Below are 23,409 nucleotides of genomic sequence, written 5' to 3'. Positions count from 1 at the left end.
ACAGATCAGTGGTCTTCGACTTTTTCGATTGACAGCGAGAAGTGAAGCCACCGGCGGCCATTTTGTGTTGCCATCCGCTGAGTGCTTTCCCCACGGTGTAAAACCATGCAGCAATGAGGCGACTTTTTGAATAGCACACGTTTATTCATGACATTCAAATTGACACACACAAAGGAGCACGAGTGGTTTTTGGTCAGAGTTGCTGCTGATGCTGCTGATCTCTGACGCACGTGCAGCCGACGGCGACGAGGCGGGGCTCCAAGCGGTAGCGGTGAGCGTGCTGCGGGCCGTCGGCGGACGCCTTGAGGCGGCGCAGCAGCAGAACCTGATGCAGGATGGGCCGCGACTTGAGCCTCAGGTCCTCCACGCCGTTGGCGTCCAGACAGCCGCGCAATACGCAGCGGGCCTCGGACACCGGAGGGAACACCGACACGTCCTGCGACACGCTGACCGGCACACGCGGCACAGTCAGATGTGAATGGAGGTGCATGCGCATGCGCGCGCGTGTGTACGTTTGCCTACTTGTAAGTCCAGGGGGAGATGGAGCGGTTGTGCAGCGGTCGGAAGGTTTTGGAAAAAAGCAAGGCATCGGGATTGAGCTCCAGCGACACGGTTTCGCTCGGCGCGCTCCTCGACTTCCGGTGCGCCGCCGAGGCTTTCGATTGGCCGTCTGCTTCCACGGTGGCCACGCCCCCTGACAGCAACGCCGTCAGCATTGTCATCGCCACCTGAACACGTCACATAAAAGTCATCAAATGAAAGCATCACCTGGATCGGTTCAGCAGCCAGCTGCCGTTCAATATTGATTAGCGAATATTGATACGATCGGAGAACAACCATAAGCCAGATATGACCAGGGTGATTATCGTTTGGGAATTTTTCATTTGAATTCGTTTTAATTTTGTTTTCAAGGTGGTTCTATTTTTCTATTAGTTTTAGTTATTTCAGAAATGTCTAGTTTTAGTTTAATTTTAGTCAGTTTCAGTATTAGTTTGTTTTTAAAAAAAAAAAAAAAACATGGGAGCGACGTCATCTAAGGTGCTTTGCGAATGGCTGCTGCTAGATGACATCAAACTTTCAAACGTTCCTTTTCCGGCTCATATCAAAATAAATCTGCTTCGTATCACATTTAAAACCATCCCCAAAGGCTCATGCGTTCAATTCATTACCAAAGACTAAAACCAAGGACATTTTTGTTAGAATTATAGTTTTAGTTTGTGTAGTTTCAGTTAGTTTTCATTTTTAAGAAGCATTTTCGTTTTGATTTTAATTTGGAAACAAATTTGTTGTCGTTTATTCATTCGCTTTAGTTAAGTAAAATAACCTTGGATATGACACATGTTCATCATTTCCAAGTCCGAACACAAAAATGAAATGTTGAACTCCTTCACAAATCCATATGAAAAGAGGAAAAAGAAAAAGAAGGTCCGTGTATTGCCGCACATCCACCGACTATTTCATTTGGACTTGTCTGGCCCCGAAAGGTCAACGCAGTCGGAAGAGGAAGCGCACGCAAGGCAAATGGCGACTGGTGGAGCGGCCAGATGAAGCGCAAGTGAAGCCGCGCGTGGGTTAGAAGAAGCAGCGTCAAGTCCAACGGCCCTTCAAAAAGGCAACGGGTCAACAAATGTTGCCGGCTTGTCCGTCCGTTCAGCACCCGACGGCTCCTCGGCACGTCGGACGGCGCCAGCGAGCCTCGTCCGCCGTCTGATTGCAACACGAGGCCCCCGTCGGCTTCCGATGTTCCGTCGCAGGCGTCGCCGGCAACTTGAGCCCGCGCGGTCCCAAGAAGGACAAGTTGTGCCAAAGTCCTTTTGCAGGCCTTGAAGGCCAAGAGCGGCAACTCAGATCCATCAGCCCACCTGGTCCCGGCCACTCCGGAACCATCATCATATTGATGGACAGCAGAGGTGCCCAAGTCCGCTTCCGGAGAGACCCCATCCTCCATCGCAGCTGGATCCAATCACCGGCTCATCGGCGAGCTTTGCATCAACCCGATAACCTTCCTGCGCACCAGTCAGGTGTGTTGGCTGCTGGAGAGAAGAGAAAGATGGATCTCCAGAAACCGACTTGGGCACCCCTGACCCGCGGTGTCCGCCCAAGAGACGCTTCCAGATCAACGGTTTTTCGTGCCAGAAGATGCGCTTCAACAGTCATCCCAAAGATGCAGAAAGCGCGACACGAACGGCAACGAAAGCAAAGTCAAGTCACAAGTCAAAACGCGTGTCGGCAGTCGCTCGGCGCGAGGACGATGTCCAAAATGGTCAGCGTTGCGGCCTTGACCGACCGCGCGCTCACTTTTGGCTCAATGGAATGGAAGACTCGGTGAGCCCGATTGCGTCTTACCGTCACAATGGCGCCGTTGAGGGTGAAAAACATTCTGGCGGCTGAGCGCAGTCTTCTGCCGGGAGGCTCCTCGGAAGTTGCTGGAGGTGCGCGAATGACAAGACGACGCCATTGGCCGCCACCTTTATCCTGATTTGCCGGCGCTGATGTCATCTTTCGTCTTCCTGGCAAAACCGCACGCGCCGGCATGACAAAGCATGACGCCCGCCCCACTTTTGCACACATGAAAGATTCGAGGTCACCGCTGGCTTTTTGATCTCGTCAGCTTCTGCGTTGGGATGAAAGAACGGCGGCTTGAAGAGCCCCCGCAGACAAAAGATGCTTGCTAACCACAACTTGCGCCTCACTTCCTGTTGACGTAGCCGAGGCTCGTCGTCTACAACGTGCGCTCGGCGTACGTGGGTTGTCCCACACGGGGCTTTTCAGTCTTGTCCCGGTTCCCCGATCAGGAAAGAACGGTGACGGGGAACGTCCAACGGAGCTCGCCGACGGAGCGCGACAGCAAAGATGCGGTCGGAAAGCCAACGCGGGCCAAACTGAAGCGGACTGAGCACGCGACGGGAAAGTTGTACAAGTCCCGATTCCATCCATGCATCCATCGGCGGAAGAGTTTTACAGGCGAAGGTGAGCGCTCGTTTGCCACAGGAAGCGACGCATGTTAGCAAGTCGCCAGCCTGACCTGGTTTACGATGACTCACTTGATCCGGATTGCAGAGTCAGCACGTTTGCTGCTTTTTTTTTTTCCTTTCCGCCCACGTTGCAGCTCATCTGGGACACCTTGACGCAACTTCCTTTGCTGCTGCTTTCAGCCGTCGAGAAATCCGAGAAGCTTCGCTTGACGTCCTCCCGATTGCTGACGATTATTTCAACAAACATTGAAGGCGCTCGTCCTTCATGTCGATTCGCTCCACGCATGAAAATTGCTGAGCATCATTAACATGAAAAGCGCTTTATCGGCTTCTCCTCGGGGCCTCTGCTTAGTCCTCCTGGGTACCTCCAGCAGCATCTGCTCAGGTGACCCGAGGCAGCAGGCAGGTGCGGACGGGCTGAAGGAGTTCAGACAAGAAAAGGTGGTCCAAAGATTTGAAAAGCAATCAAAGAATCTTCCAACAAACTCTCGAGTGTGCAGAAAGAAAGCCAAGAGAGGCCAGAATTGGAGTTACGAGCACACCTTAAGAACGGGCTGGCTGACTCCAAAATCGGGTGGCTTATCGCACGCACTCAACTTTATTTGTAAAGCACTTAAAACAAGCATTGCTGTATCCCAAAGTTCAGTACACGGAACAGAAATCGCTCACAAAATAACGCGTATGAGACATAAAACAACAACAAAAAAACAAACATTGTAAGTAAGTATCCAATTGACGTCAACAAATGAACAAGTAAATGGTCAGTGAATGAATAAATAATAAACAACATACAGGGCAGATGCCCGCTGGGCCGTCGTCATCTTTTGGGGCAGATGCAGTGCTTTGTAGTTATTATTATTATTATCATCCATTTTCCCCAAAGAGACCGACCCACAATTTGGAGCGATTAGTCCATGAATCCATTTTTAACGTGGACAGCAAACTGAAGCAACATCACTCAATATCAGTGGCAGAATGAAACAGAACTTGGGCAGGAGTCACAAGTCAAAGTGCCAGGCCTGATTTTTTTATTTTTTTGCCCTAGATTACCGTAATCCAGCCATGGATTGAGAATTTGCTATCAACAGCAAAAATCAACCCTAACCCGCTTTTCGTTAGGTCACAAAACCTTTTTTTTTTTTTTTCATCTTCTTTCTCAGGTTCCCTGATGAAGACGTTTGCTTCATGCGGTCTGCTTGTGACGGGCGCATGACACATTTTCTGCCCTGCAGGCGGGTTAAGGTTGGGGGGGTGTTGGGGGCTCTCCCGGGCCCCGTGCAACACTCATTGCAATCATGACCTAGTAGTTAGTCATACGCGTCTTTGACATGGTCAAGGTTGGGGAAATCCTGGTCCACAAAGTCCAAGCCTGGCTGGCAGATTCACAACATGCCTGTTCTCCACCCGTGGCCCTTTCAGGGTTGGGACTTTGTGGACCAGGATTCGCCAATCACGTGCGCTTTGGAGACCGGAAACGTCGGCAAACAAACTCGCCTCGATCCATACTTGCTTTTGATTGTCTGCGAAAGTGCAACGTCGTCACAGATTTCTGTCCAAGGCAAACCGCGCTGGTCTTTCAAGGTCTTGGGGTGGACTCGGCCCCAAACAGGTTCACCGCCGGCCGCACCAACTCGCAAGCAAAACCTTTCCCATCCCAATTCCAAAGCGTTCCACTTGAGCCTTCATTAGGAAGCGTCGTCATTGCTTTCTCACATTCAAGACAAATTTGCTTCCTGGAAAAAGGACCAACTGCACACCCCAAAATTGAGGAGATGTGGGTGTGGCAAAACGCCCAACCTTTTTCCACACTTCCCATCTTGACCCCTCCCCTCCATGTTTTTTTTTTTTTTCCAACTCACATGGTGGACATGTATGGAAGCAATCATTTGCTTTTTTTTGTGTGTGTTTGGGGGATTTTACAGCCGTTTCAGTTGCTTCTGTCAGCATTATTTGGATTATTTTCTAAGACAGGACAAAGTTTGTTTCTTTTTTTACTCATTTGTGTCCACTGCTGCCTTTAGTAAAACGGCCAATACAAACATTTTTGTCTTCAAAAAAAAAACAATAATAAAATAAGCGTAGAAGAGCAGATGAAGGTTACTCACTCAGATTTCGTGGAAAGTTCCACAAAGATGGCGACCGCTTGTCACGTTGCTCCTCCCTCTCTGGTGAGGCCTTCTGGGAAAGGCCCCGTCGATGGCGGGCCGCCCCCGGCCGGGGAAGACAATCCGAGCGCGTCTGTCCGACCGCCAACCCGCCCACAAGCGAGTGCCAGCTTCTTCTGGCATTTTAGCGGCCGCACCCGCGACCCGGATAAGCGCGACCACGGAACGGAACGGAACGGAACGGACGCATGTTGAGACGCAGGGAGCCCAAATGAGCCTTTTGCGTCTTTGCTGGCTCGTGAAAACAGATGCTGACTCGTCCAATATTTGCACTTGGAATGAATCGTTCACATTTTGCCACCGCCACGTTTGAAGCAAAACAAAAAAGAAAAAGCGAAAAAACTTTTGGTGTCATTGCAAGCGGAACGCTGGACTGCTTGAGCCGCAGCCAAACCAAACGCCCGTCTTGACTTTTTTATTCACGTTTGAAAACAAGACTGAAGTAAAATGCTGCAGGTTGACACGCACACACACGATGACACTCGAGGGCGGGGGGGGTCACTCGGCGGCGTTGGAGCCCGAATCTGAAAAAGAAACGCAAACGCTAGCGACAAGTGGGAGGAGGCGGCAATGGCGCAAACTTGCTCCACTTTTGCACAAATGCGTCTTGTCCAAAAACTTCCAAGACGGCAACATTTTGCAAACGCTTGCGGAGCTGCCAGAAAAGAAAAGAAAAGAAAAGAAAAGAAAAGAAAAGAAAAAAGAAAAAGGTCAGCAAGCGGCTTTCCGGAGCCTTCCACTAAAAGGGGTCATCGTGGACAGCTGACAACAAACAAATTGCGCTTGCAATCGGCCCCCAAATTCAAAAGATTTGGAATTGGATTTTTGGCTGCCAATGAAGACGCCGAGCGTTTCTCACGTTTGTCACCGCGACAAGTCCAAAGTGGTTTGGATGTGGAAAAAAAAAAAAAATAATAAAAAAGAAGAGTTTTCGGACGGCAGCACTTACTCTTTCCGTCGCAGGCCACAATCTTGACCTTGTCCACCTTGACCAGGTCGGTGACCTCTCGGAACTCCACGTCGTTCAGCACGAACGTCCACACGTTGTCGCAGAAGCGATACGTGTTGAGCGAACCCTGACAAGGCAAGCGACACGTCAGCACGGACGGACGGACGGACGTCGCCACATTTTTCGACTCGCCTTGAAGTTGACGCGGTTGCGCACGCGGTTGGCGAGCGCCGTGTTGATGGCTTTGTCGAACTGAAGGAGAACCTGCAGGGCCAACTGCGGCGTGATCTGCTGCGTCTGGCAAACACAACAACAATTAGGAGACACAGGATTTGCTTTTGTCGTACTTTGATTGAAAAGATGGTTGTCGTCCCGCCGAGTCTCACGAATGAACGTCATTCAAAATTTGAAACGCTCGTCTTCTCTCATTGATGGCCGATCTTGAACAAGTCTCATGCAACAGAGCATATTCATGACAACTCATGTGGACACATACTGCACGCGTGACATCATCACATGACAAATATCTATGCAGTATAAAAGGCTCAATCAAACTATGATGTTGACAGTAGGCAAAAAAATGAGCTCGAAAATAATACAGTCAGGTACGAACAAGCATCTTTGCCAGGGAGCTTGATGCTAATTTTGTCCTGCAAATCAATCCATTTTTTATTTTTTTTTTAATTTATTTATTTGGCGAAGGTGAGTTTGGGCTTCATTTTGTACTTACTTTTCTATGCAGGTTTTGACGCACAGTTTTATAAATGTGGCCCCTGGTCATTTGTAAATAGCGGGAGACATCCAAAACATGCGAGGAACGGATTTGGACAACCTGCCTTATAGCGTTGATCACATCTTTATCGGTATGAAAAAGCCTCAGTTCACGTTTCAACCTGAGGAGGAAGAAAAAAAAATGAAGCGAAATCAAGTGTAATGACGCTGGGGCCAAAAGTGCCGAAGCAAGCGAGGCTTTGACGCTTCTGCGCATCCCCGCTCGGCCAATGGAAGCGCGCGGGCATTCATTCCATTTGGCGTCCCATATTGCCACATCCAAAATGGCGAAGGCGCTGGCGAGTCTCTGCGTGTGACGTGAAAAAGTACAGTAACATTCCTATCGAGGCGCGTCCCTCTTTGTTCGCAAGCTCAACGACGCGGGGGAGAATTGGAATGGTGCGTCTGTCTCGTCCTCCGCCTTTCTTTTCTTTTCTTTTCTTTTCTTTTCTCGGCCGGCAAAGTGGCTACTTGCTAGTTGCTAGCCGCCGCCAGCGGAAGTGTCGCTCGGTTAGCACGCAGCAAGCTCGTCGGCCTTCTCACCTGGATGAGCTCGTCGAGGCTCTCCTGCAGGCTGTTTCCCAGCGTGGTGTTCCTGTACAACTGGTACGCCATACTATTGCTCGAGGCCAGCACAAACGCCGCAGGGCGACACGCGCGATGAGATCAGCAACGTCGTCTTCTTTCTTTCTTTCTTTTGCCGGGTGACACACAGACAGACAAACAACTTCTTCTTCGGCTTCTTTTTCTTCCTTTGGCTGTCGACAAGCAACTTGTGGTGGTGCATTACCGCCACCTTCTGAAATGGAGCGCGACTCTTCTTCTTCTAATTAATGGCGGAATGCAAGCTACTTTCGGGCGTATAGCGCCACCTACTGTACAAGAGTGTGTCCGCCACTTCTGCAATCTCCAGCCCATCACAGTGCAGCCCTGAAACGTGTCCACTTCCTTCTCCTGCTGCTGCTGTCCTCTCATTCTCGACTTCGCTCACACTCCATTTCAGTCCGCCGCCAACGTGAACCTTTTATTTACATGCTGTATGTTTCCGTTTGCAAACTTACCTCGCAATCTCCCATTTAAAGCGTGAGCACAAATAAAAGCACAATTTGAATTCACAGGAACTTGTCTATCAACTGCACGCAGCATTCAAAGCTTATTTGACTCTGGTGGCCCCCAAGGACCAACATTGTGATTTCCTAGGAACGTTGTACAAGTCCTATGATTGGCCAGCTGAGATAGGCTCCAGCAGCCCCCGCCATAAATGTGATTCCATTTCAAGGGATGCAAAGAATGTGAGGTTGGCCTTCCACTTATATTCTTGCTGCCTGCCGAGTTTTGTCAGGACGGACGGACGGACGGAACCGTTTGACAGGTTGCGCTTGCTCCGAGGGCCCGTCGGACTCGTCTGGCAGGCGACCGAACGTTTATACGGCCGTGCAAAACGGGCTGGCAGTGTTTGATTCACAAGCGATGTGTCATGACATGCAAATGATCCAATATCAATTCTTTGGACAAAAATCTTTTATTTTCCATTTGAAAGAAAAGAATCACTTTTTGTTCATATGTTTTTGCCAAGCTGGTCAGGACAATGCGATTGTCTTCCCGCCATGGCAGAAAGCTTTTTTTTGTCCGGACATTTTTCTTCCAAGTGAAACGTGGCCGCAATAAAAGTCCACAACATTTTTTGTGCCGCAAATCCGACAGCAGCTGGTGGCCGCCTCCCCGTCTGTTGGCCACACCCACCCGCCCGGCCAATCGGCATTCGGCGCCGATGACGGATGGGACGCGTCTCGGGAGGCCGTTCAGGCTTCCGCTCGCTTCTCCGTCGTCTCTGGGTCGTCTCGGTGCCGTAGCGGCGCCGCCTCGGCGTCTCCGGAGGGCCGCTCTGCGACGTGGGACGGCGCTTCGTCGTCGTCGTCGTCGTCGTCGGGAGGCAAGAACCCGAGCGGCTCCAGCAGCTCGGCCACGTCCACGCTCGCCAAACGCTCGCCCAGCATGTGAGACACCGGAACGCCTGCACGCATTCGGGACGTCCGTCACGCCGCCGCGTCAAGGGTTGCGGGTCGCGACATGCGTTATGGACGTCGGCACGTATGTGACGTGTCGGCTTTTGCACACGCACGCACGTTGACGTGTCGAGTTGGTCACATGGTCGACCGCTCGGCTCGCCATCGTCATCGTTGCGCGTGTGGACGACACGTTGCCATGACGACGTTGTCAATCGGCACGAGTGTCGGCGACATGCGCAAATGGACACCATCTCACAAAAGTCAGCACACCCCTCAAATTTCTTCTTTCACGAGAAGAAAAGGAGCAACAATTGGACTGACTGAAAAGTGTTCCGTGTTCCAAAGAAGTGGAAACTTTTCCAAAACTCGTGAGAGAAGAAATGCAAAGGGTGTGCAGACTTTTGTGACATGGGACTTTTTTTTTTTTTTTTTTTTTTAACATTTATTTATCAACAAATGAAGCTGACGGAAACATTGAAATGACATCTGAGCGATCTCAAAAACTTGTTGAAAGGGCGAACGAGGAACACAACTGACCCAGGACGAGCGCCATCTGCTGGTGAGGGAAGAGGACGCGCAGGCATCGGTCCAGGAAGGGCAGCAGATCTCGCGCGTAGACGCGACACATGCGCACGAACACTCGCCGCTCGCCGTCGCTCAACGCCGAGTCCTCGGCGCGGTGGAAGGCCGACAGCTGGGCGCTCACCTGGCGGCGACAAATGGCGGACGCTGGGGTGAAAGGTCACGAGGAGTCATCCTGGTGCCCTTTCCCGCCAAGCTGGGAGCGAGCGCGCGTGTCTTACGTGGGCGAGGGCGCGGTGCAAGTCGGCGGTGACGCAGGCGGCCAGCGCCAGGGGGCAGCACAGGCGCAGCTCGTTGAAGGCCGACAGGATGCGGTTGAGGAAGCGGCCCAGCGGCGGGAAGTCCAGCAGGACGGCGGGCGGCGACAGCGTTCCCGCCGGCGGCTCCGCCGTCTGGGCGGCGGCGGTGGCGGGCCCCGGCACGGACGGCGCCGCCACCGGCACGTACGCGCTCATGTCCCGTTGGAAGAGCGCCGCCGCCTGGTGCGCCGCCTTCCCGAACGCGTCGGCCGCCGCCCGCGCCAAGGCGGCCGCCATTTGGCCGCGGAAATCCACGCCCACCCGGCTGAAGGACAGGCCCAGGTACATGCACTGCGACGACAGCGAGTCCAGGCGGCCGCAGGCGCCCACGCGCAGGTCGCGCTCCAGCAACGACAGCAACTCGCACACCTGAGCAAACGCAGCGTCACAGGTTCCTTGGCGTCTTCGTCACGTTGAAAAAACAGCAAATCCAAAGTAAAATGATTTTGCAAAACTAATTCTAATGATAGCTTGGTTTTCCATCCATTTTCTTCACTGCTTTTTCCTCACTAGGGTTGTGGGGGTGCTGGAGCCTATCCCAGTCGGCTTCGGGCAGTAGGCGGGGAATAACTTGAACTGGCTGCCAGCCAATCGCAGGGCACACAGAGACCAACGACCGCCCACACTCGCAAGGACACCTCGGGACAATTCAATCAACCTGCCACGCATGTCTTTGGAATGTGGGAGGAGACCGGACTTGAACTTGTGTCCTCAGCACTGGGAGGCGGGCGTGCTAACCACTCATCCACATGCTTGGATTTTCATCTTTGGTAATTAATTGAATACATGAATCTTTGGAGATGATTTGAAGTCCATTTTTTTGATACGAAACGGAATAAGGCCGTTTGAAAGTGTGTCACACAGAAGTGATGTCATCGAGCAGCAGCCAATAGAAAAGCACCAAAAGATGACCTCACTCACATGCTCTTTTTTAAATATTGTGCACAAGTAATACATAGTTAAAGAAAAAAAAAAAAGACTAATATTGAAGCTAACTAAAAGGAAGCATTGAAAAACTAAGGCCACGTTTTTGTCTGACCTTGGCGAGCACCCATCCGTGCAGGACGTCGGGCCGGTGCGGGTGGTCGGCGGCGGCGCCCGCGCGGCGCTGCTCCGAGAAGATGGCGCGGTACTGCGTGACGATGTCGAAGAGGTGCACGCGGCACGCCTCGGCGCTCTTGCTGGCGTGCGCGTAGGGCTCGGCGTCGGCCGGCACGGCGTCCAGCGCCGCCCGCAGCCAGGCGCCGCGCGCCTGCAGGAACTTGACGCGCAGCTCCGCCTCCCCGAAGGCGTCCATGCGCCGCAGGTAGCCCACGGCGCGCAGGCACGACGACAGCTGACCGTCGCTGCGCAGCTGCTGCAACAGCTGCAGCAGCATCAGCCGAGCGCTCCCGCCCACTTCGCGCACCACGCCCTGGACACACGTACGGCGATGGCGCGCAGGAGGTCATGCGGACAAGGAGGAAAAGGCAATTTAGAGGAGAGACCTTTTCCAACGGAAACCAAACGGTGTCTCGACGCAAAGGTGCGCTTCCTCACCCGAATGACGGGAAGCGCGGCGTGTTTCTTGTCCAGCCGGCGGACGTAGGCGGCCAGCTCCAGCGCTTGGTCGTAGTAGGCGTTGCGCACGCACGTGTCCATCAGCTGCGGGATCTCCAGGATCTCCAAGATCTCCGTGTGCCGCTTCAGCGTCAGCGTGTTCATGCGGCGGCTCGACGACATCCGCTCCGCCTCCTCCGCAAAGCTCCTGAACGCAAGCGACAGAGCGGGCGCGGTCAGCGGATGGCGGCGACGCCGCCGCGTGCCGAGCGCCGACCGTTTGTTCAATTGCACTTTCATTACAATAATAGACAAGTTACTAAACATGAAGCATATCATTTCGACGTGATGTATTTCAGGCAAGTTGTCAAATGTCCTTTTGTTTATGTTTAATATATGATGTTGTTTCTACCAAGTACTGTCTCAAATGTTCCCCAATTTTGAGACTGTAAATGTATCGGATGGTATGGTGAGAAACATTTCTTGGGAGGAGCAAGATGGCCGCCTCAAAAGTCTTGGCATGATTCGACCTATCCAGCAAGCTCCACGGAAACCCCAGAACTATCCTGATCATTTGATTCAGGCGTGTTGGAGGATGGGAACCCCGAAAACATGTTGCAATGCCCCTTAAACGCAACACACTCCCGAGTGACTCAAATTAGCAACATGACAATTTAAGTGTCACTTCAACCGGCATAAAACGCAACACGAATTTGGCTTCCGGCCCAAGGGCCTTTTTTTACGTGTGAAGGGAAAAAGTAAACCCTTTTTTGTGTGTCTATTGAATATTACAATGTGTTCCCAAACACCTTCAACGTTCGAGCGTTGATTTTTGCGATTGGTTCGCTACCCGGTGAAGCCCTTCTCTCATTGGCTCAATACTTCGTTTCGCTTGCTGACGCCCTCCAATCAGCTCGGACGGGGCGACTTTCTGTTCTTCGACTGGACACGTCAACAAACGGCGTCGCTTGACCGACCATCTCGAGAATGAAGAAATAAAAAGGGAACCTCGCAAATGGAACATTATGGGTCAAATGTGTGTGTTGTGCGCGGACCGACCGGCATCTCTGTCGCAGGGCGGGCAGCTTGTCGAGCAGCCGCGACACGGCGGCCTCGACGCGGCCGAAGTCTCGGTAGATGCGCTCGGTACAGTCGGCGGTGCGGATGAAGGTGTGGTAGTTGGCGAAAGCCAAGTGTCGGGTCTGCTCCAGGATGCTCGCTCGCTCGTCCGCCAGCCGCTCCTGCTCGCGGCCCAGCTGCTCCACGCCCAACGAGCTCAGCTCCGCCAAGTAGGCCGCCAGGTCCGCCCGGTCCCGCCAACTGTCCGGGAAGCAGTCCTGGAAGACGGACGCCAAATTGCTCTCGTCCTCGACGTCCACCGTAGCCATGGCCGCGAGGAACAAAACAAAAAGACAGTGACGAAAACGCCCGAAAGCCGCAAGCACTATTTCCTTTCCTTTCCGCTTCCGCGTCTTCTTCTTCTTCTTGTTCTTGTTTGTAGGCGCCGGCCCAAATCTGCTCCTCATTTCCGCCCGGCGGTCTCTAAAGGAACTGTTAAGACGCTGTAAAATTGTTTCCAAATTATTTTGTTTTCCGTGAAATGTATGCAGATTTATGAAAAAAAGCGTACAAAAACGGAAAGCCACCTGGGCGGGGTACGCTTACGCGGTATGAACCACTAGAAGAGCTTGGCTGGTTCAAGACATGCAAACTTAGCCGCCATCTTGAAGCGGGAGTCCCCTGCCGTCTCGTCCACTTTGGCTTCAAGTATCCGCGTTTGGATGAATAAATTCATGTTTATTCATCGAAATCTTCACCAATTTCTCACATTGCAACTATTTTTGACATCTGTCTTGTGAATGTGCGATGCCATCTTTTGAGTTTTTTTTTGTGTAACTTTTGTTCTCAGCATCGACACCACTTACGCTTAGGTGGGTTTGCCTTCCTTTTTCAATTGTTTAGAAACATCAGACATGCACTTGTAATAACAGACGCATGGCTAACTTCCTCATCAGAGCTTTTAAAGCATATTAACTTGAGTGTTTAGTCAAGCACCAAGACTCGGTTTAAAGGACTGGCTAGACAAAACCATGAAGTTATTTTGAGAAGCCTGGTCTATTTCATCATAGCACATGAAAGCTTGCAAGAACAATCTTGTAGTCAAAAAAGGTGCTGAACTGAGCCACTCATCCAAACCTCTTCCACTCAGAACCAGAAAAAGCATAATCGCCATGGTGAAGTCATCTTCAAATGTTTGTTTTTTTATTTCCAAAATGCATAAAAGTGTGTTGATGACAATCAAAGTGCAACATTGACAATGGTTCCCTGGAGAATGGGAACATTTTGATGGAGTGAATGCAAAACATTGACAAGATGTGCCACTCCATCAAAAGGGCGTCTTGTCGTCGGATGGCTGCCAACGGACGCAGTTCATCGTCCGACATTGCCGATGGGCCAATTGCGACCGACCGACATTTGGATGCGCCGCCAACTTCCAAATCAAAATGTGCAATCGTCCATCGCTGCCAGCGGCTTACAAGGGGATTTTCAGGGGAGCCACATCCCAAGTGTCCATTTGCGAGCGAGCGTATTTGGACGTGGCGGCGCTCATCAGGTGTTGCTCACAGGTGCTGGTCGAGCTGCGCCAAGAGCATCCGCAGTTCCCCGAAGGCGCAGCCGTGCCGGCCCACCTGCGCCGCTTTGCTCTTCACCACGTTGTTGATGTTCTGCAGCTGCTTGCAGCACACGTTGCACTTTTGCTGCCTGGAAAAGGGGAGGGGTCGGAGGTCAGGCGGGGGTCGCGCTGCGTTTCACGCCACCAACTCACCGTTCCTCTCGCGTGACGTCCACGCCCACCGAGGGCCCCGCCCTCAGCGTTTCCCAGATGAGCGGCCAGAAGTATTTCATGATGATCTTCAGGGACGTGCAGCCGCACTGCATGTAACTGGCCAGCACGCATCAAACATAAACAAACGCACTTTTTTCAAGCAAAGCGGTCAGTCAATCGAGTTGACAAGTGACTTGAATGGTTCCACTGACAACACCGCCTCACATCCAAAAAAAATAATAATAAATAAATCTCAGCTGCTTTTGACACTTCAAGTTCCAAATTTTCAGGAGACATTTCAAAACAAAGTTTGATTTGACGTGAATTTGCTGAAGAAAGAAATGAATTCATTAAAACAGCCTCACTGGAGTCCCTTTTTCAATCATTTCTCAAATGAAATTGACATAATATATTTAACATGAATGTCAACATTTCTAATGTACATTGTTTCTGAATGTAGTGACCTCACACAAACAGGTGTGATTTATTTCTTTTTTTTAATTAAAGCTACGTGGTTAGCATTGTGGACCAAATGATTCCCGAGCGCGGCCCCGAGGGGATGCGTCAAATGCGGAGAACAAATTTCAAGTCGGTAGTACTTGAACTTTAACAGCAGCAAATCTTCATATTTGAGTTTTTGTGTGATGAAAAGAGTGACAGCATTGGCCTGGCATCCTGAAAACACAAAAATCTTCTTCCTTTTGCTTTTTAAAGAGACACTTGACTCATTGAACCCTTGTCAGCAGTCAAAAGTGAATATTTTGTCCAGAATGAATTTGATTATTTTTCATGTACAATGAATTGCAAGGCGTCAACTGACCTCTCGTATTTGCTCTGCAGAAGTTTGTCGATCTGAGGAAGGCTGCTTGCGCACACGTCCAGTTTCCATAGCGACCTGAAGGCACAAACGCACAAACTGGGTGTCGTCCACTCCGCATCGGACACACGGCGGCGCTCGCTCGCGTGCGTGGAACTGACGGCTGCACGTTGATGATGTTGAGCACGTCCACCACGATGGAAAGGTCGTCCATGGCCACGGCGGCGTCCAGGGCGCTCTGCGGACACCGGCCAGCGCACGTTACGTTAGTTGGCAAAAACAGATCTGGTGGCCTCAAGCAGGAGGCCGACAGGTCAAAGACAAGCTGCAAACATGCATCAAGGAGCATTGCCCCACAAAAGACACAACGGCGGTGCCAGCATGTACTTGTTGGCCCCAAGGACAACATGAGGTTGGCGAGAAACAACAATGTTAACATTCATAGATTTATTGAAATGCAACATGGTGCATGTTCCCTTGGTGCCAAATATTCTGCATTTTCTTCAAAAAGAAAAACCAAAACGATTGTGTTCAATGCCGCTTGCATTTCAGGCCAAATATTTGATTTATTGGGGTTTTTTTTCAGTTGGTGCAAAAGGTGATATGGCCATAAGTATTATTATTATTATTATTATTATTAGGTCAGAATGAAATGTGGGCCAGGCTTGATTTGAGTGAAGGCGCAAGTTTTGTGCCAGCCGGCTGCGTGTGCATGACCCATCGGTAGGTCAAAAGCCATCTTGGAGGCCATTTTTTTTTTTTTTTTTTGGATGACGGCCTTTGGAAAGAAATCGACTCGACTCGATTGCACCTCCAATTGTTTTTGTCCCAGTACGGAAGTTTTTGGTGGACTTTTTGTTTCAGCTCTGCTCCATGCAAACGGTTGTGGTTCCTCACCAGAGGTGGGCGTGGCCATGGAGTGGAATTGCTGATTGATGGAAGTGGGCACCTTTCTGGCGTGTGCTTCAGCAATGCTTGATCATGCCAAGAAGGGGCGCATCCACGCCAGCCAGTCAGTCAAGGCTTGGCATGATCAAGCATTGGCTCAAAGTGCTGATGACCACGCCCACCCGCGTTGCGTCCACTCGGTGGCCTCATTTGCGAGCCTTACGAAATACAATTTCTGACGATGGCGTTCAAAGGACACAAGCACGTTTGTATGAGCTAAACATATTTGTCCAATTGGGTTTGACCTATTAGGAGTAAGCGAAAAAATAATTGCACACATTTGTTGCTCTTTTTGGGGGCGTGCGTGTGAGCCACCTTGATGCCGTGTCGGGCCCACACGTCCCTGATGGTCTGCAGGTTCTTGTGTCGGTTGGCCAGGACGACGCACATGGTCTTGTGGCCGTTGCGGATGTGATTCAAAACCTCGTTCTCGCTCAGGTTGCCACCGCCGCCGCGGCCCTGCGGGGAGAAACGGGCGTGGCAGGCAACGCCGGCAGAAGAGCATCAAGACGAGATTGCCTCACCGACAGGAAGTCGGCCACGTTGAGGCCGGTGGGTTCGTGCCGGCCCGCCGGGAAGATCCGAGTTGGCGGCGGCGGCTCACCGGCGGGAGGCGGCTGGCCCGCGGCGGGCGGGGCGGGACGTTTCACGCAGGCCACCACCGTCGGCTCCACCCTCTGGATGGGGGCGGCTAACGGGGAACCCTGCGGCACATACACGCACACACTTTAGAGAGGTGGTGCACACTTTTGACGGCGACCACGTGGCGTTTGCTGACCGGCTGCTGGTCGGGAAAAAGCAAAGAGTTGTTGACGGGCAGTTCTGAGGAGAGAAGACGGCCGTCAGATGCTGTCATCAAATGAGGCGACGTGACGCGACGCCACTCACCGTCCTCGGACGGGGCGGCAAACGGCTCCGGCATCCTGGGAGGCGTCCGAGCTGAACGCAAAACAAAAATAAAAAAAGTCAGCGCGAGTGACGAGCGAGCCACATCGCCACCTGGCGCGGCGTTGGCACATGCGCACATATGGCGTTGCGTGGCCGGAAGATCTCGCGGTAGTCTTGCGCGTCGTGGATCTCGGCCGAAGACGACGCTTTCTCCTCGGCTTCGTCCTCGCTGGGGCTCCGCCTCTCGCCCTCGGGACTCCGCCTCTCCGCTTCCGCGCTCCGCTTGAGGCTGCCGACGTGACGGCGGAGGAGACGTTACGTCGGCCGGCAGAAAGTAACGCCGTGCCTGAGACGTGGCCGCGTCTGACCCTTGAGACGGCCGCTGGTAGCTGCGGCGCAGTCCGCACGCTTTGGCGTCGGCGGGCGGCGCCAAAGCGGCCTCGTCGTCGGCGTGCCTCTTGACGTGCTTCAGGTCCACCACATAAGTGGACACGCCGCTCAGCTGGTGAGACACGCCCATCTGACGAAAATATTTTGGTTGACAAAACAAAGACGACACCCGAGCAATTTCTAACGGCCAGCTGGGAGGGCGATGACGTACGACGGCCGTCCCAACGGCCGCCGAGGCGTCACATGCGCACCAGCTGCTGGTTGCAGTGCGTCAGGTCGGCGACGGGCCCCCATCCCACCGTCACCGCGTCCAGCCAGCGCTCGGGTTCCCACGCGCACACGCCCAGGACGTCCGTGTGGCCGCTGAACAGGCAGCTGCCGTCGGCGCTGAACATCACACACCTGCAGACCAAACGCACCTTCATTTGATGACCAATCGATGAGGATTCAGGTGCCGGCAGCGCTTTCTGCGCCCGGGTTGCCAGCTCTTTCCAAATTGTCCCCCATCGCTAACACTTTGGCGAATGGCTTCCTTTGCTGCGTGCTAGCATGCCAACTGTTAGCATGGAAAGGATTCGCATTAAACAGCGAGACAACAAGATCAATATCCAAAAGTGGAAAATGGACTCGTTGAAGTTTGGAACCAACGTCAAGTCAACATTGTGGATTTGTCAACGCACTCAATCTGGGGCCAATCGACACTTTGTGAAGGAAGGACGCCTCATTATCAAGCTTTGATGGAAAAATGTCCACTTTTCAAATCACACCATTCCTTTCAATCATGTGCAAAAAAAAAATGATGCTTGACCACATCAACGGTTTTGCGCTGGGGTTCGCTTGCAAAAAATACCCGCAATAAGGACAATCTGCAAAGTAGCTTTACGTTTGACATTTATTCTCAATGTTTGAAGGATCTAAAAGCCCCCCCACAATTTTGGGATCCCAACTTCAGCGACAGACGACAAGTGACGTCACTCGACTATGGTTTCCCCTTTGTAAAACCCTGATCGTGAATGGTAAACAATTTACTGGAGTTTAAAACTAAATAGCTTTCTTCATTGACAAATATGTGACATAACTTGACGTAATGCAACGTACGCGACAGTATGTCGCCATCTCCCTGCGCTGAAATTGGAATGAAATTTGTTACATGGACTCACCTGACGGCAGCCGTGTCCTGCAGCGCCCCCACCTGGCAGAACTTCTCCAGATCCCACAGCCTCACCCACCTGCACGCACGCACATTGCGACTGATGAAATGGGGGCGCGCGGGCAGGTGACGGCGAGACGGGACGGGCGCACCTGTCGGCGCCGGCCGAGGCCAGCAGGTACTCGTTGGGGTGAAACTGAATGGCGGCGACGGCGGCCGTGTGTGCCGTGAACTCGGTGATGGTCTTGGCCTGCTTCAGGTCCCACAGCTGCCAACAAACACGTCAACACGGCACGTTACGAGCGTCATCGACGGCAAATGCACCAAAAAAATAAAAGTCCTCATCAAGTCGCGTCCACGTGAATGACGCCAACGCGTCCGTCAGTCACCATACAGGACATGGCGGCAGCGGTGCCTTGAAGGGCTTCTGAGGCCACGCCCTCAACTCAAACACTCTCCTCTCTCTCAAATGTGAAAAGACCACCCATGCGCAAAGACAGAAAGAAACGGTTTTTGTTTTTTTCTCTTTTCTTTTTTGGACGGGCTAACATTGGACTTGAAGGAAACAATAGCGTGTCAAGTATCAAACAGCTCGTTTTATCCAATGTGCAGTGGCTGCCTTGGCCACAGGGGGGCAGTGAGCACTGTAGACCCACTCATCTATACTGACTGAATAGTTGACTTTTGTACAATGAATACCTTTCAAAAGTCTTTTTTCTACTTGCTGTCGACCGATGATGACATCACCTGTGCTGAGGAAGAAGGTAACGACCAATCATGGCTCAGTTTGCAGAAAACAGGTGAGCCGGTCGACAGCAAGTAGAAAAATTGCTCTTTCAAAGAAAAATAATGAATTCATCAAATTCCTTCTGGACTAAATATTCACTTTTCACTGCTAAAAAATGTTCAGCTAAGTGTCCTTTTAAACAAACGAAGACTTCAGACATTTTACAACTTGCCTTAAATACATGCAGAAATGATGTGCTTCATGATGTTTAGTACAGGAGGAAACATACATTTTTTTGGGGGGGCATTTTCTATTCATGTCAGCATGAAGCGAGCGGCCATCAACTCATTTTTGGGTGTGCTGAATATTTTTTGGTGCCCCGCCCCCTCACCTTGACGGTGCAGTCGTCAGAGGCCGACGCCAGCCACTTGCCGTCCGGGCTGAAGGCCACGCTCCGCACGGCCGCCGTGTGACCCTGGAAGAGGTCATGGGTCACGTGAGCGCCAAACCGCCAATCACATCAAACAAACAAAGGTGCGGGCGGGCGGCCGGCAGCTCACCTTGTACCTGTAAATGGGACCTTTCCGCCGCACGTCCCACATCTGTCACGTCACACGGCACAAGGTCACATGACGTTAGCCGACGTACGCACACACTCGAAACACACGCGCGCTCACCTTGATGTTGGAGTCAGTGGAGCCGGACGCCAAAAAGTCCCCATAAGGATGAAAACCAAAACTGGTGATGCTGGATTTGTGTCCCGCCAGAGTCCGCAACACTGCGCACACACACAGAAAGCTTCAAAGTGCCATCTGAGTCATTCCAAAAGCCAGTGGAAGGAAATGCAGACAGATGAAGAGCAAAAGTGCGGCCGTCCCTCGTTGATGGCGTGCGCACAGCAAAAGGCAGCAAATGCCCGTTTTCATATCACTTGCCCAATTTTCAAAACTTCCGGCATAACGGCCGCGCAAAATATGCAGCCATTATTTTGTCCCCTCTCACTTTGGACTCGGTTGTATCCGCGTTCTCAAATGCGTGCGGCTTGCAGCTTGAGGAACAAACGTGCTTAGCTGCAAACGCTCGCGAGGGCTCGACAACAATGTGCCAACGGCCACATGCAGGTCGCGACAAGTTTCATAGGGAATCGTTTGCTTTCATCGGAATTTGACCGGTCGGACGCAAATTGAAAATATGTATCATCATCCAACATTCTCATCACAAATAATCCACTAACAATACAACATTGAGCTTGCTTATTTTTGCACCGTTTTCACAGGCTTCCAAAAGCCCAAAAATGTTGTTGGCCACATGCTGAATAGCGATGCTAACGTTTGCTTCATTGGCTCTCGTCTTTTGCCAAGCGTGAAAGGATGAAGAACGTGGGACGTGCTCACTCCTTCTTCTTGGCTGGCTGGCTGGCTCCAGTACACACCAACAAGTCAGCCAGTGCCACCACAAAAAAAACAAAAACAAAGCAAAGCGCGATACAGCGAGGGACGGCCGCGTGCACCAAAACAAAACAAAAGTAAAAGTGTGAAGGCGGCAGGGAAGGCAAAGAAGTGAAAGGTGACGATGCAGGAAGTTGTTCTGACTCTTAGCAGCCTCCAGGTCCCACACCAGGATGGATCCTGACTGCGAGCCGGTGGCCAGCTGCTCCTCGGACGCGCTGAAGTGAACGCACTCCACCGCCGCCTTGTGGCCGCGCAGACTCTGGCAAGCACACACACGCACGTAAACAAGACGACGACGACCAGCGGGTGGCGCCAGACGGCCGTGCCGCAACGGGACGTACCATGATGCAGTTGGCCTTGCTGACGGACCAGATGTTGACTTTGCAGTCGTCGCCTCCGCTGGCCAGGAGGCGGCCCGTGCTTTTGCCCAACGAGGCGCAGCAAACGCGACCGGCGTGAGCCTCAAACTCCTCTGCAAAGGGCAACGCACGCGCGTCATCACGGTGACCGGATGACGAGATGACATTTCGCACGTGCGGGGACGAACGGGAAGGCAGACTCACGCAGACGCCAGGAGATCCTGCTGGTGCCGGCGGACGCCGCCATGACCGCACTCGCCCGCCCGCCGCTCCTTCCCGACGACCTCTGTCGAAAAAGAAAGGTCGCCACAACTTAGCTTCATGCTAACGCATCATGACAAATGCCATAGGTGGGCTAACTAAAGTAGCATTGTTATCAACACAGCGGCTGTTGAAGAGCTTGCACGCAAAAAAAAATAAAATATGTGAGTTGTTGATAGCGGCAAACAAACAATGCCAACACGGCGGCACGACTGTGGAGGACCAAAACTGACAACATTCAAAATCAATGAATAAATAGTGAATAAAAGTGAAAATAAAAACAGACATAAAAAAATATAATTCAAAAATTATATTTAAAAAAAATAAATATAAATGGAAATAGAAAGAACAAAAAATATATATATTTGGTCCGTACTACCAAGTGGAAATGTTATTCAAATGAGGAGGCGGTCCTGGCGTGTCTTGGAATAACATTTCCACTTTTGGCAGTACGTACCAAAATTGCCAAAAGTAAAAATAATACAAACAACTAAACGAAAAAATAAATGACATTTTGAAACTTGACTGACGCTGGTCCGAGCAGGCCGCCAGGATAAATTTCAGGTGAAATCCAGATGTGCACTTGCTTTATTCATAGCTAATATTGAATATTTGGACTTTGGTGCACTTGAATGGATCAATGAATCCAATTTGCTCTTTTGTTTGGATGACCTCATCTTTTGTTTGCAGGAGGTTTGGGAGGTCAAAAGCTGGAAATTATTGCTATATTTGCACTTCATATTACCATCATATTTGGAGAGATATTAGCCCTTTAAAAGTGGATTTTAAAAAAACAAAACATGTTTTTGGAATATTTTTGGGTTCATATTTTGGAAAGGTTTTGTGCTGGTAGGTTTTTCAACTGATTTAAGTCATCATATTTGGGAATGAATGCTAGTCTGTATTTTGGGACTTTCCAGGCAGGTTTGGCCTTTGTGAAGCGAACCGAACCGGAGGACTCCACATAAGGCTACGAGACAAAATCACCATTCCGGACTTCAGGCCACTAGTTGGCCATGTGCGACCATGATGAAGGGAATCAGCTTTTGACCCCATCCATAACACGACTAGTGTACGAGTACTGCAGATTTGAGAGGTTTTGTTTCTGTCCTCCAACACACCCGATTATCGGGCTTCTGGAGAGCTTGCTGATGACCTGTTCATATGAATCAGGTGTGTTGGAGGACGGAAACATCTCTAACCTCTGATCCGGCCCTCGACAAGCAAGATTGGAGAAGGCTGACTGATTACTCAGCCTTTGATATTATTTTTCGGGCGCTCCTCGAGAGAAAACCGAGAGACGCGACTTTTTGTTTTGAAAGTTTGCCGAGCAGGTCCGCACGCGACGGACAGACCGACCGACGACTTTCGCTCGGCCTTCCATTCCATTCCATTTCGAACGAGCTCTGAACACATGATGAAAAGTTGGACAATGGATGAGCACCGACGTGTCACGTCCCAACCGAAGTTGAGAGTAAAAAAAAAAAAGGCGCGACGCTGAGCGGACGAAGCTTCCAGAAAAAGAAGGCGAGCGGCAAAAGCCTCCAAGCGGCGGCTAGCTCGTTCAGCAACCGCCAGCAGGCACTGGTTACCAACAACAGCAAACGAGCTCGAGGCGACCAAATAAATAAATAAATCAATAAAAAGCGTGAAAATCTCATGCCAGTCAGCAGAAGGTCGACTTGTGCTTGTTACCTTGCTCAGCTCAGCTCTAACTTGCAACTTGTGGCCGTCAGGGACAAGAACGAAGATTGTTGACAAATGGTTGAAGGCGCGTGCGCACTGCGCAGCTTAGCAACTGGCCGTTGCCGATGACATCACACCAGGCCGCCAATGGATGTCAAGGCACTGATCTAAATATATAACACGGATAGCCGATAGCTCATACACTCCCGTGCAAGCTGTTGAAGTCACAGGACGGCCATCTTACTCCTCCCATCGAGCGAGCAATCTACTGTAAATCATCAGCTCATAGGCAGTTAGTATAGGGGCGGGGACGTGGTGGTCACAATTTTTTTAACAAAAAAAAAAAGGGACAAAAAAATACAAGTTTCCTCCTGTAAACGAAAAATGGCACTTCATTTTATATAGCACATTTTGACTACCCATTCACCTACTGATGACGCTGCATCAGGAGCAATTGGGGCTTCAGTATCTTGCTCAAGGATGCTTCGACTGGTCACAATGACATGACAATCACATGACAATTTAACAATTTTACACATGTTTAAAGCACGTAAAATGTCTGAATTCTTGTTTATGTTGAACACATTTAAAACATCATAAATCATGCCGTTTCTAC

The 23,409-nt window shown here is 51.1% G+C and overlaps 4 protein-coding genes across 5 annotated transcripts; all 4 read right to left on the bottom strand.

Annotated features, from left to right (window-relative positions):
- Positions 1–129: 129 nt before the first annotated feature.
- On the bottom strand, positions 130–5,345 carry LOC144018221 (interleukin-17C-like). The gene is made up of 3 exons (XM_077520475.1): positions 2,347–5,345; positions 523–728; positions 130–446 (listed from the first exon to the last, which is right to left on the bottom strand). The coding sequence occupies exons 1-3, from the start codon at positions 2,569–2,571 to the stop codon at positions 194–196; spliced, it is 684 nt and encodes a 227-aa protein (XP_077376601.1). The 5' UTR covers positions 2,572–5,345; the 3' UTR covers positions 130–193.
- A 138-nt stretch (positions 5,346–5,483) lies between these two features.
- Positions 5,484–7,634, bottom strand: gtf2a2 (general transcription factor IIA, 2). The gene is made up of 4 exons (XM_077520481.1): positions 7,404–7,634; positions 6,282–6,386; positions 6,090–6,216; positions 5,484–5,664 (listed from the first exon to the last, which is right to left on the bottom strand). Exons 1-4 carry the CDS (start codon positions 7,473–7,475, stop codon positions 5,639–5,641), a joined length of 330 nt encoding a protein of 109 aa, XP_077376607.1. The 5' UTR covers positions 7,476–7,634; the 3' UTR covers positions 5,484–5,638.
- Positions 7,635–8,363: 729 nt separating this feature from the next.
- On the bottom strand, positions 8,364–12,989 carry cog8 (component of oligomeric golgi complex 8). The gene is made up of 6 exons (XM_077520472.1): positions 12,349–12,989; positions 11,290–11,497; positions 10,790–11,164; positions 9,673–10,119; positions 9,407–9,575; positions 8,364–8,874 (listed from the first exon to the last, which is right to left on the bottom strand). Exons 1-6 carry the CDS (start codon positions 12,813–12,815, stop codon positions 8,663–8,665), a joined length of 1,878 nt encoding a protein of 625 aa, XP_077376598.1. The 5' UTR covers positions 12,816–12,989; the 3' UTR covers positions 8,364–8,662.
- A 540-nt stretch (positions 12,990–13,529) lies between these two features.
- katnb1 (katanin p80 (WD repeat containing) subunit B 1) lies at positions 13,530–22,948 on the bottom strand. Of its 2 annotated transcripts, none has more exons than XM_077520471.1 (20): positions 22,803–22,948; positions 21,051–21,132; positions 20,829–20,959; positions 20,629–20,746; positions 19,714–19,814; positions 19,597–19,638; positions 19,428–19,511; positions 18,462–18,577; positions 18,320–18,388; positions 17,411–17,561; positions 17,138–17,289; positions 16,907–17,058; positions 16,770–16,820; positions 16,660–16,703; positions 16,486–16,585; positions 16,197–16,340; positions 15,095–15,171; positions 14,937–15,011; positions 14,117–14,233; positions 13,530–14,052 (listed from the first exon to the last, which is right to left on the bottom strand). In XM_077520471.1, exons 2-20 carry the CDS (start codon positions 21,091–21,093, stop codon positions 13,900–13,902), a joined length of 1,920 nt encoding a protein of 639 aa, XP_077376597.1. In that variant the 5' UTR covers positions 21,094–21,132; positions 22,803–22,948; the 3' UTR covers positions 13,530–13,899. The 2 variants fall into 2 exon arrangements, with proteins under 2 accessions (XP_077376597.1, XP_077376596.1); XM_077520470.1 differs by having other exon boundaries at positions 16,406–16,585; positions 22,803–22,947.
- Positions 22,949–23,409: the final 461 nt, after the last annotated feature.

Source organism: Festucalex cinctus, chromosome 4, assembly GCF_051991245.1.
Source record: "Festucalex cinctus isolate MCC-2025b chromosome 4, RoL_Fcin_1.0, whole genome shotgun sequence".
Taxonomy (NCBI): domain Eukaryota; kingdom Metazoa; phylum Chordata; class Actinopteri; order Syngnathiformes; family Syngnathidae; genus Festucalex; species Festucalex cinctus.
Note: the sequence above shows the minus strand (reverse complement) of the source record. Positions and strands in the feature narration are given on the sequence as shown.

Bases quoted from the DNA above. Each gene is read 5' to 3' on its own strand.
- gtf2a2 (XM_077520481.1), bottom strand. From the start codon at position 7,475: ATGGCGTACCAGTTGTACAGGAACACCACGCTGGGAAACAGCCTGCAG. The intron at 6,387-7,403 runs GTGAGAAGGCCG...TGTGTTTGCCAG, and splicing joins GCCTCGACGAGCTCATCCAG to ACGCAGCAGATCACGCCGCA. The intron at 5,665-6,089 runs GTAAGTGCTGCC...TTTCTTTTTCAG, and splicing joins TGTGGCCTGCGACGGAAAGA to ATTCGGGCTCCAACGCCGCC.
- cog8 (XM_077520472.1), bottom strand. From the start codon at position 12,815: ATGAGGAGCAGATTTGGGCCGGCGCCTACAAACAAGAACAAGAAGAAG. The intron at 11,498-12,348 runs GTCGGTCCGCGC...GCTTGCGTTCAG, and splicing joins GCCCTGCGACAGAGATGCCG to GAGCTTTGCGGAGGAGGCGG. The intron at 11,165-11,289 runs GTGAGGAAGCGC...ACGTGTGTCCAG, and splicing joins CCGCGCTTCCCGTCATTCGG to GGCGTGGTGCGCGAAGTGGG.
- katnb1 (XM_077520470.1), bottom strand. From the start codon at position 21,093: ATGGCGGCGTCCGCCGGCACCAGCAGGATCTCCTGGCGTCTGC. The intron at 15,012-15,094 runs GTCAGTTCCACG...TTGTGCCTTCAG, and splicing joins AACATCATCAACGTGCAGCC to GTCGCTATGGAAACTGGACG. The intron at 14,053-14,116 runs GTGAGTTGGTGG...CCCCTTTTCCAG, and splicing joins GACGTCACGCGAGAGGAACG to GCAGCAAAAGTGCAACGTGT.
- LOC144018221 (XM_077520475.1), bottom strand. From the start codon at position 2,571: ATGTGTGCAAAAGTGGGGCGGGCGTCATGCTTTGTCATGCCGGCGCGT. The intron at 729-2,346 runs GTAAGACGCAAT...TGACGTGTTCAG, and splicing joins TCAACGGCGCCATTGTGACG to GTGGCGATGACAATGCTGAC. The intron at 447-522 runs GTAGGCAAACGT...TGTGCCGGTCAG, and splicing joins ATCTCCCCCTGGACTTACAA to CGTGTCGCAGGACGTGTCGG.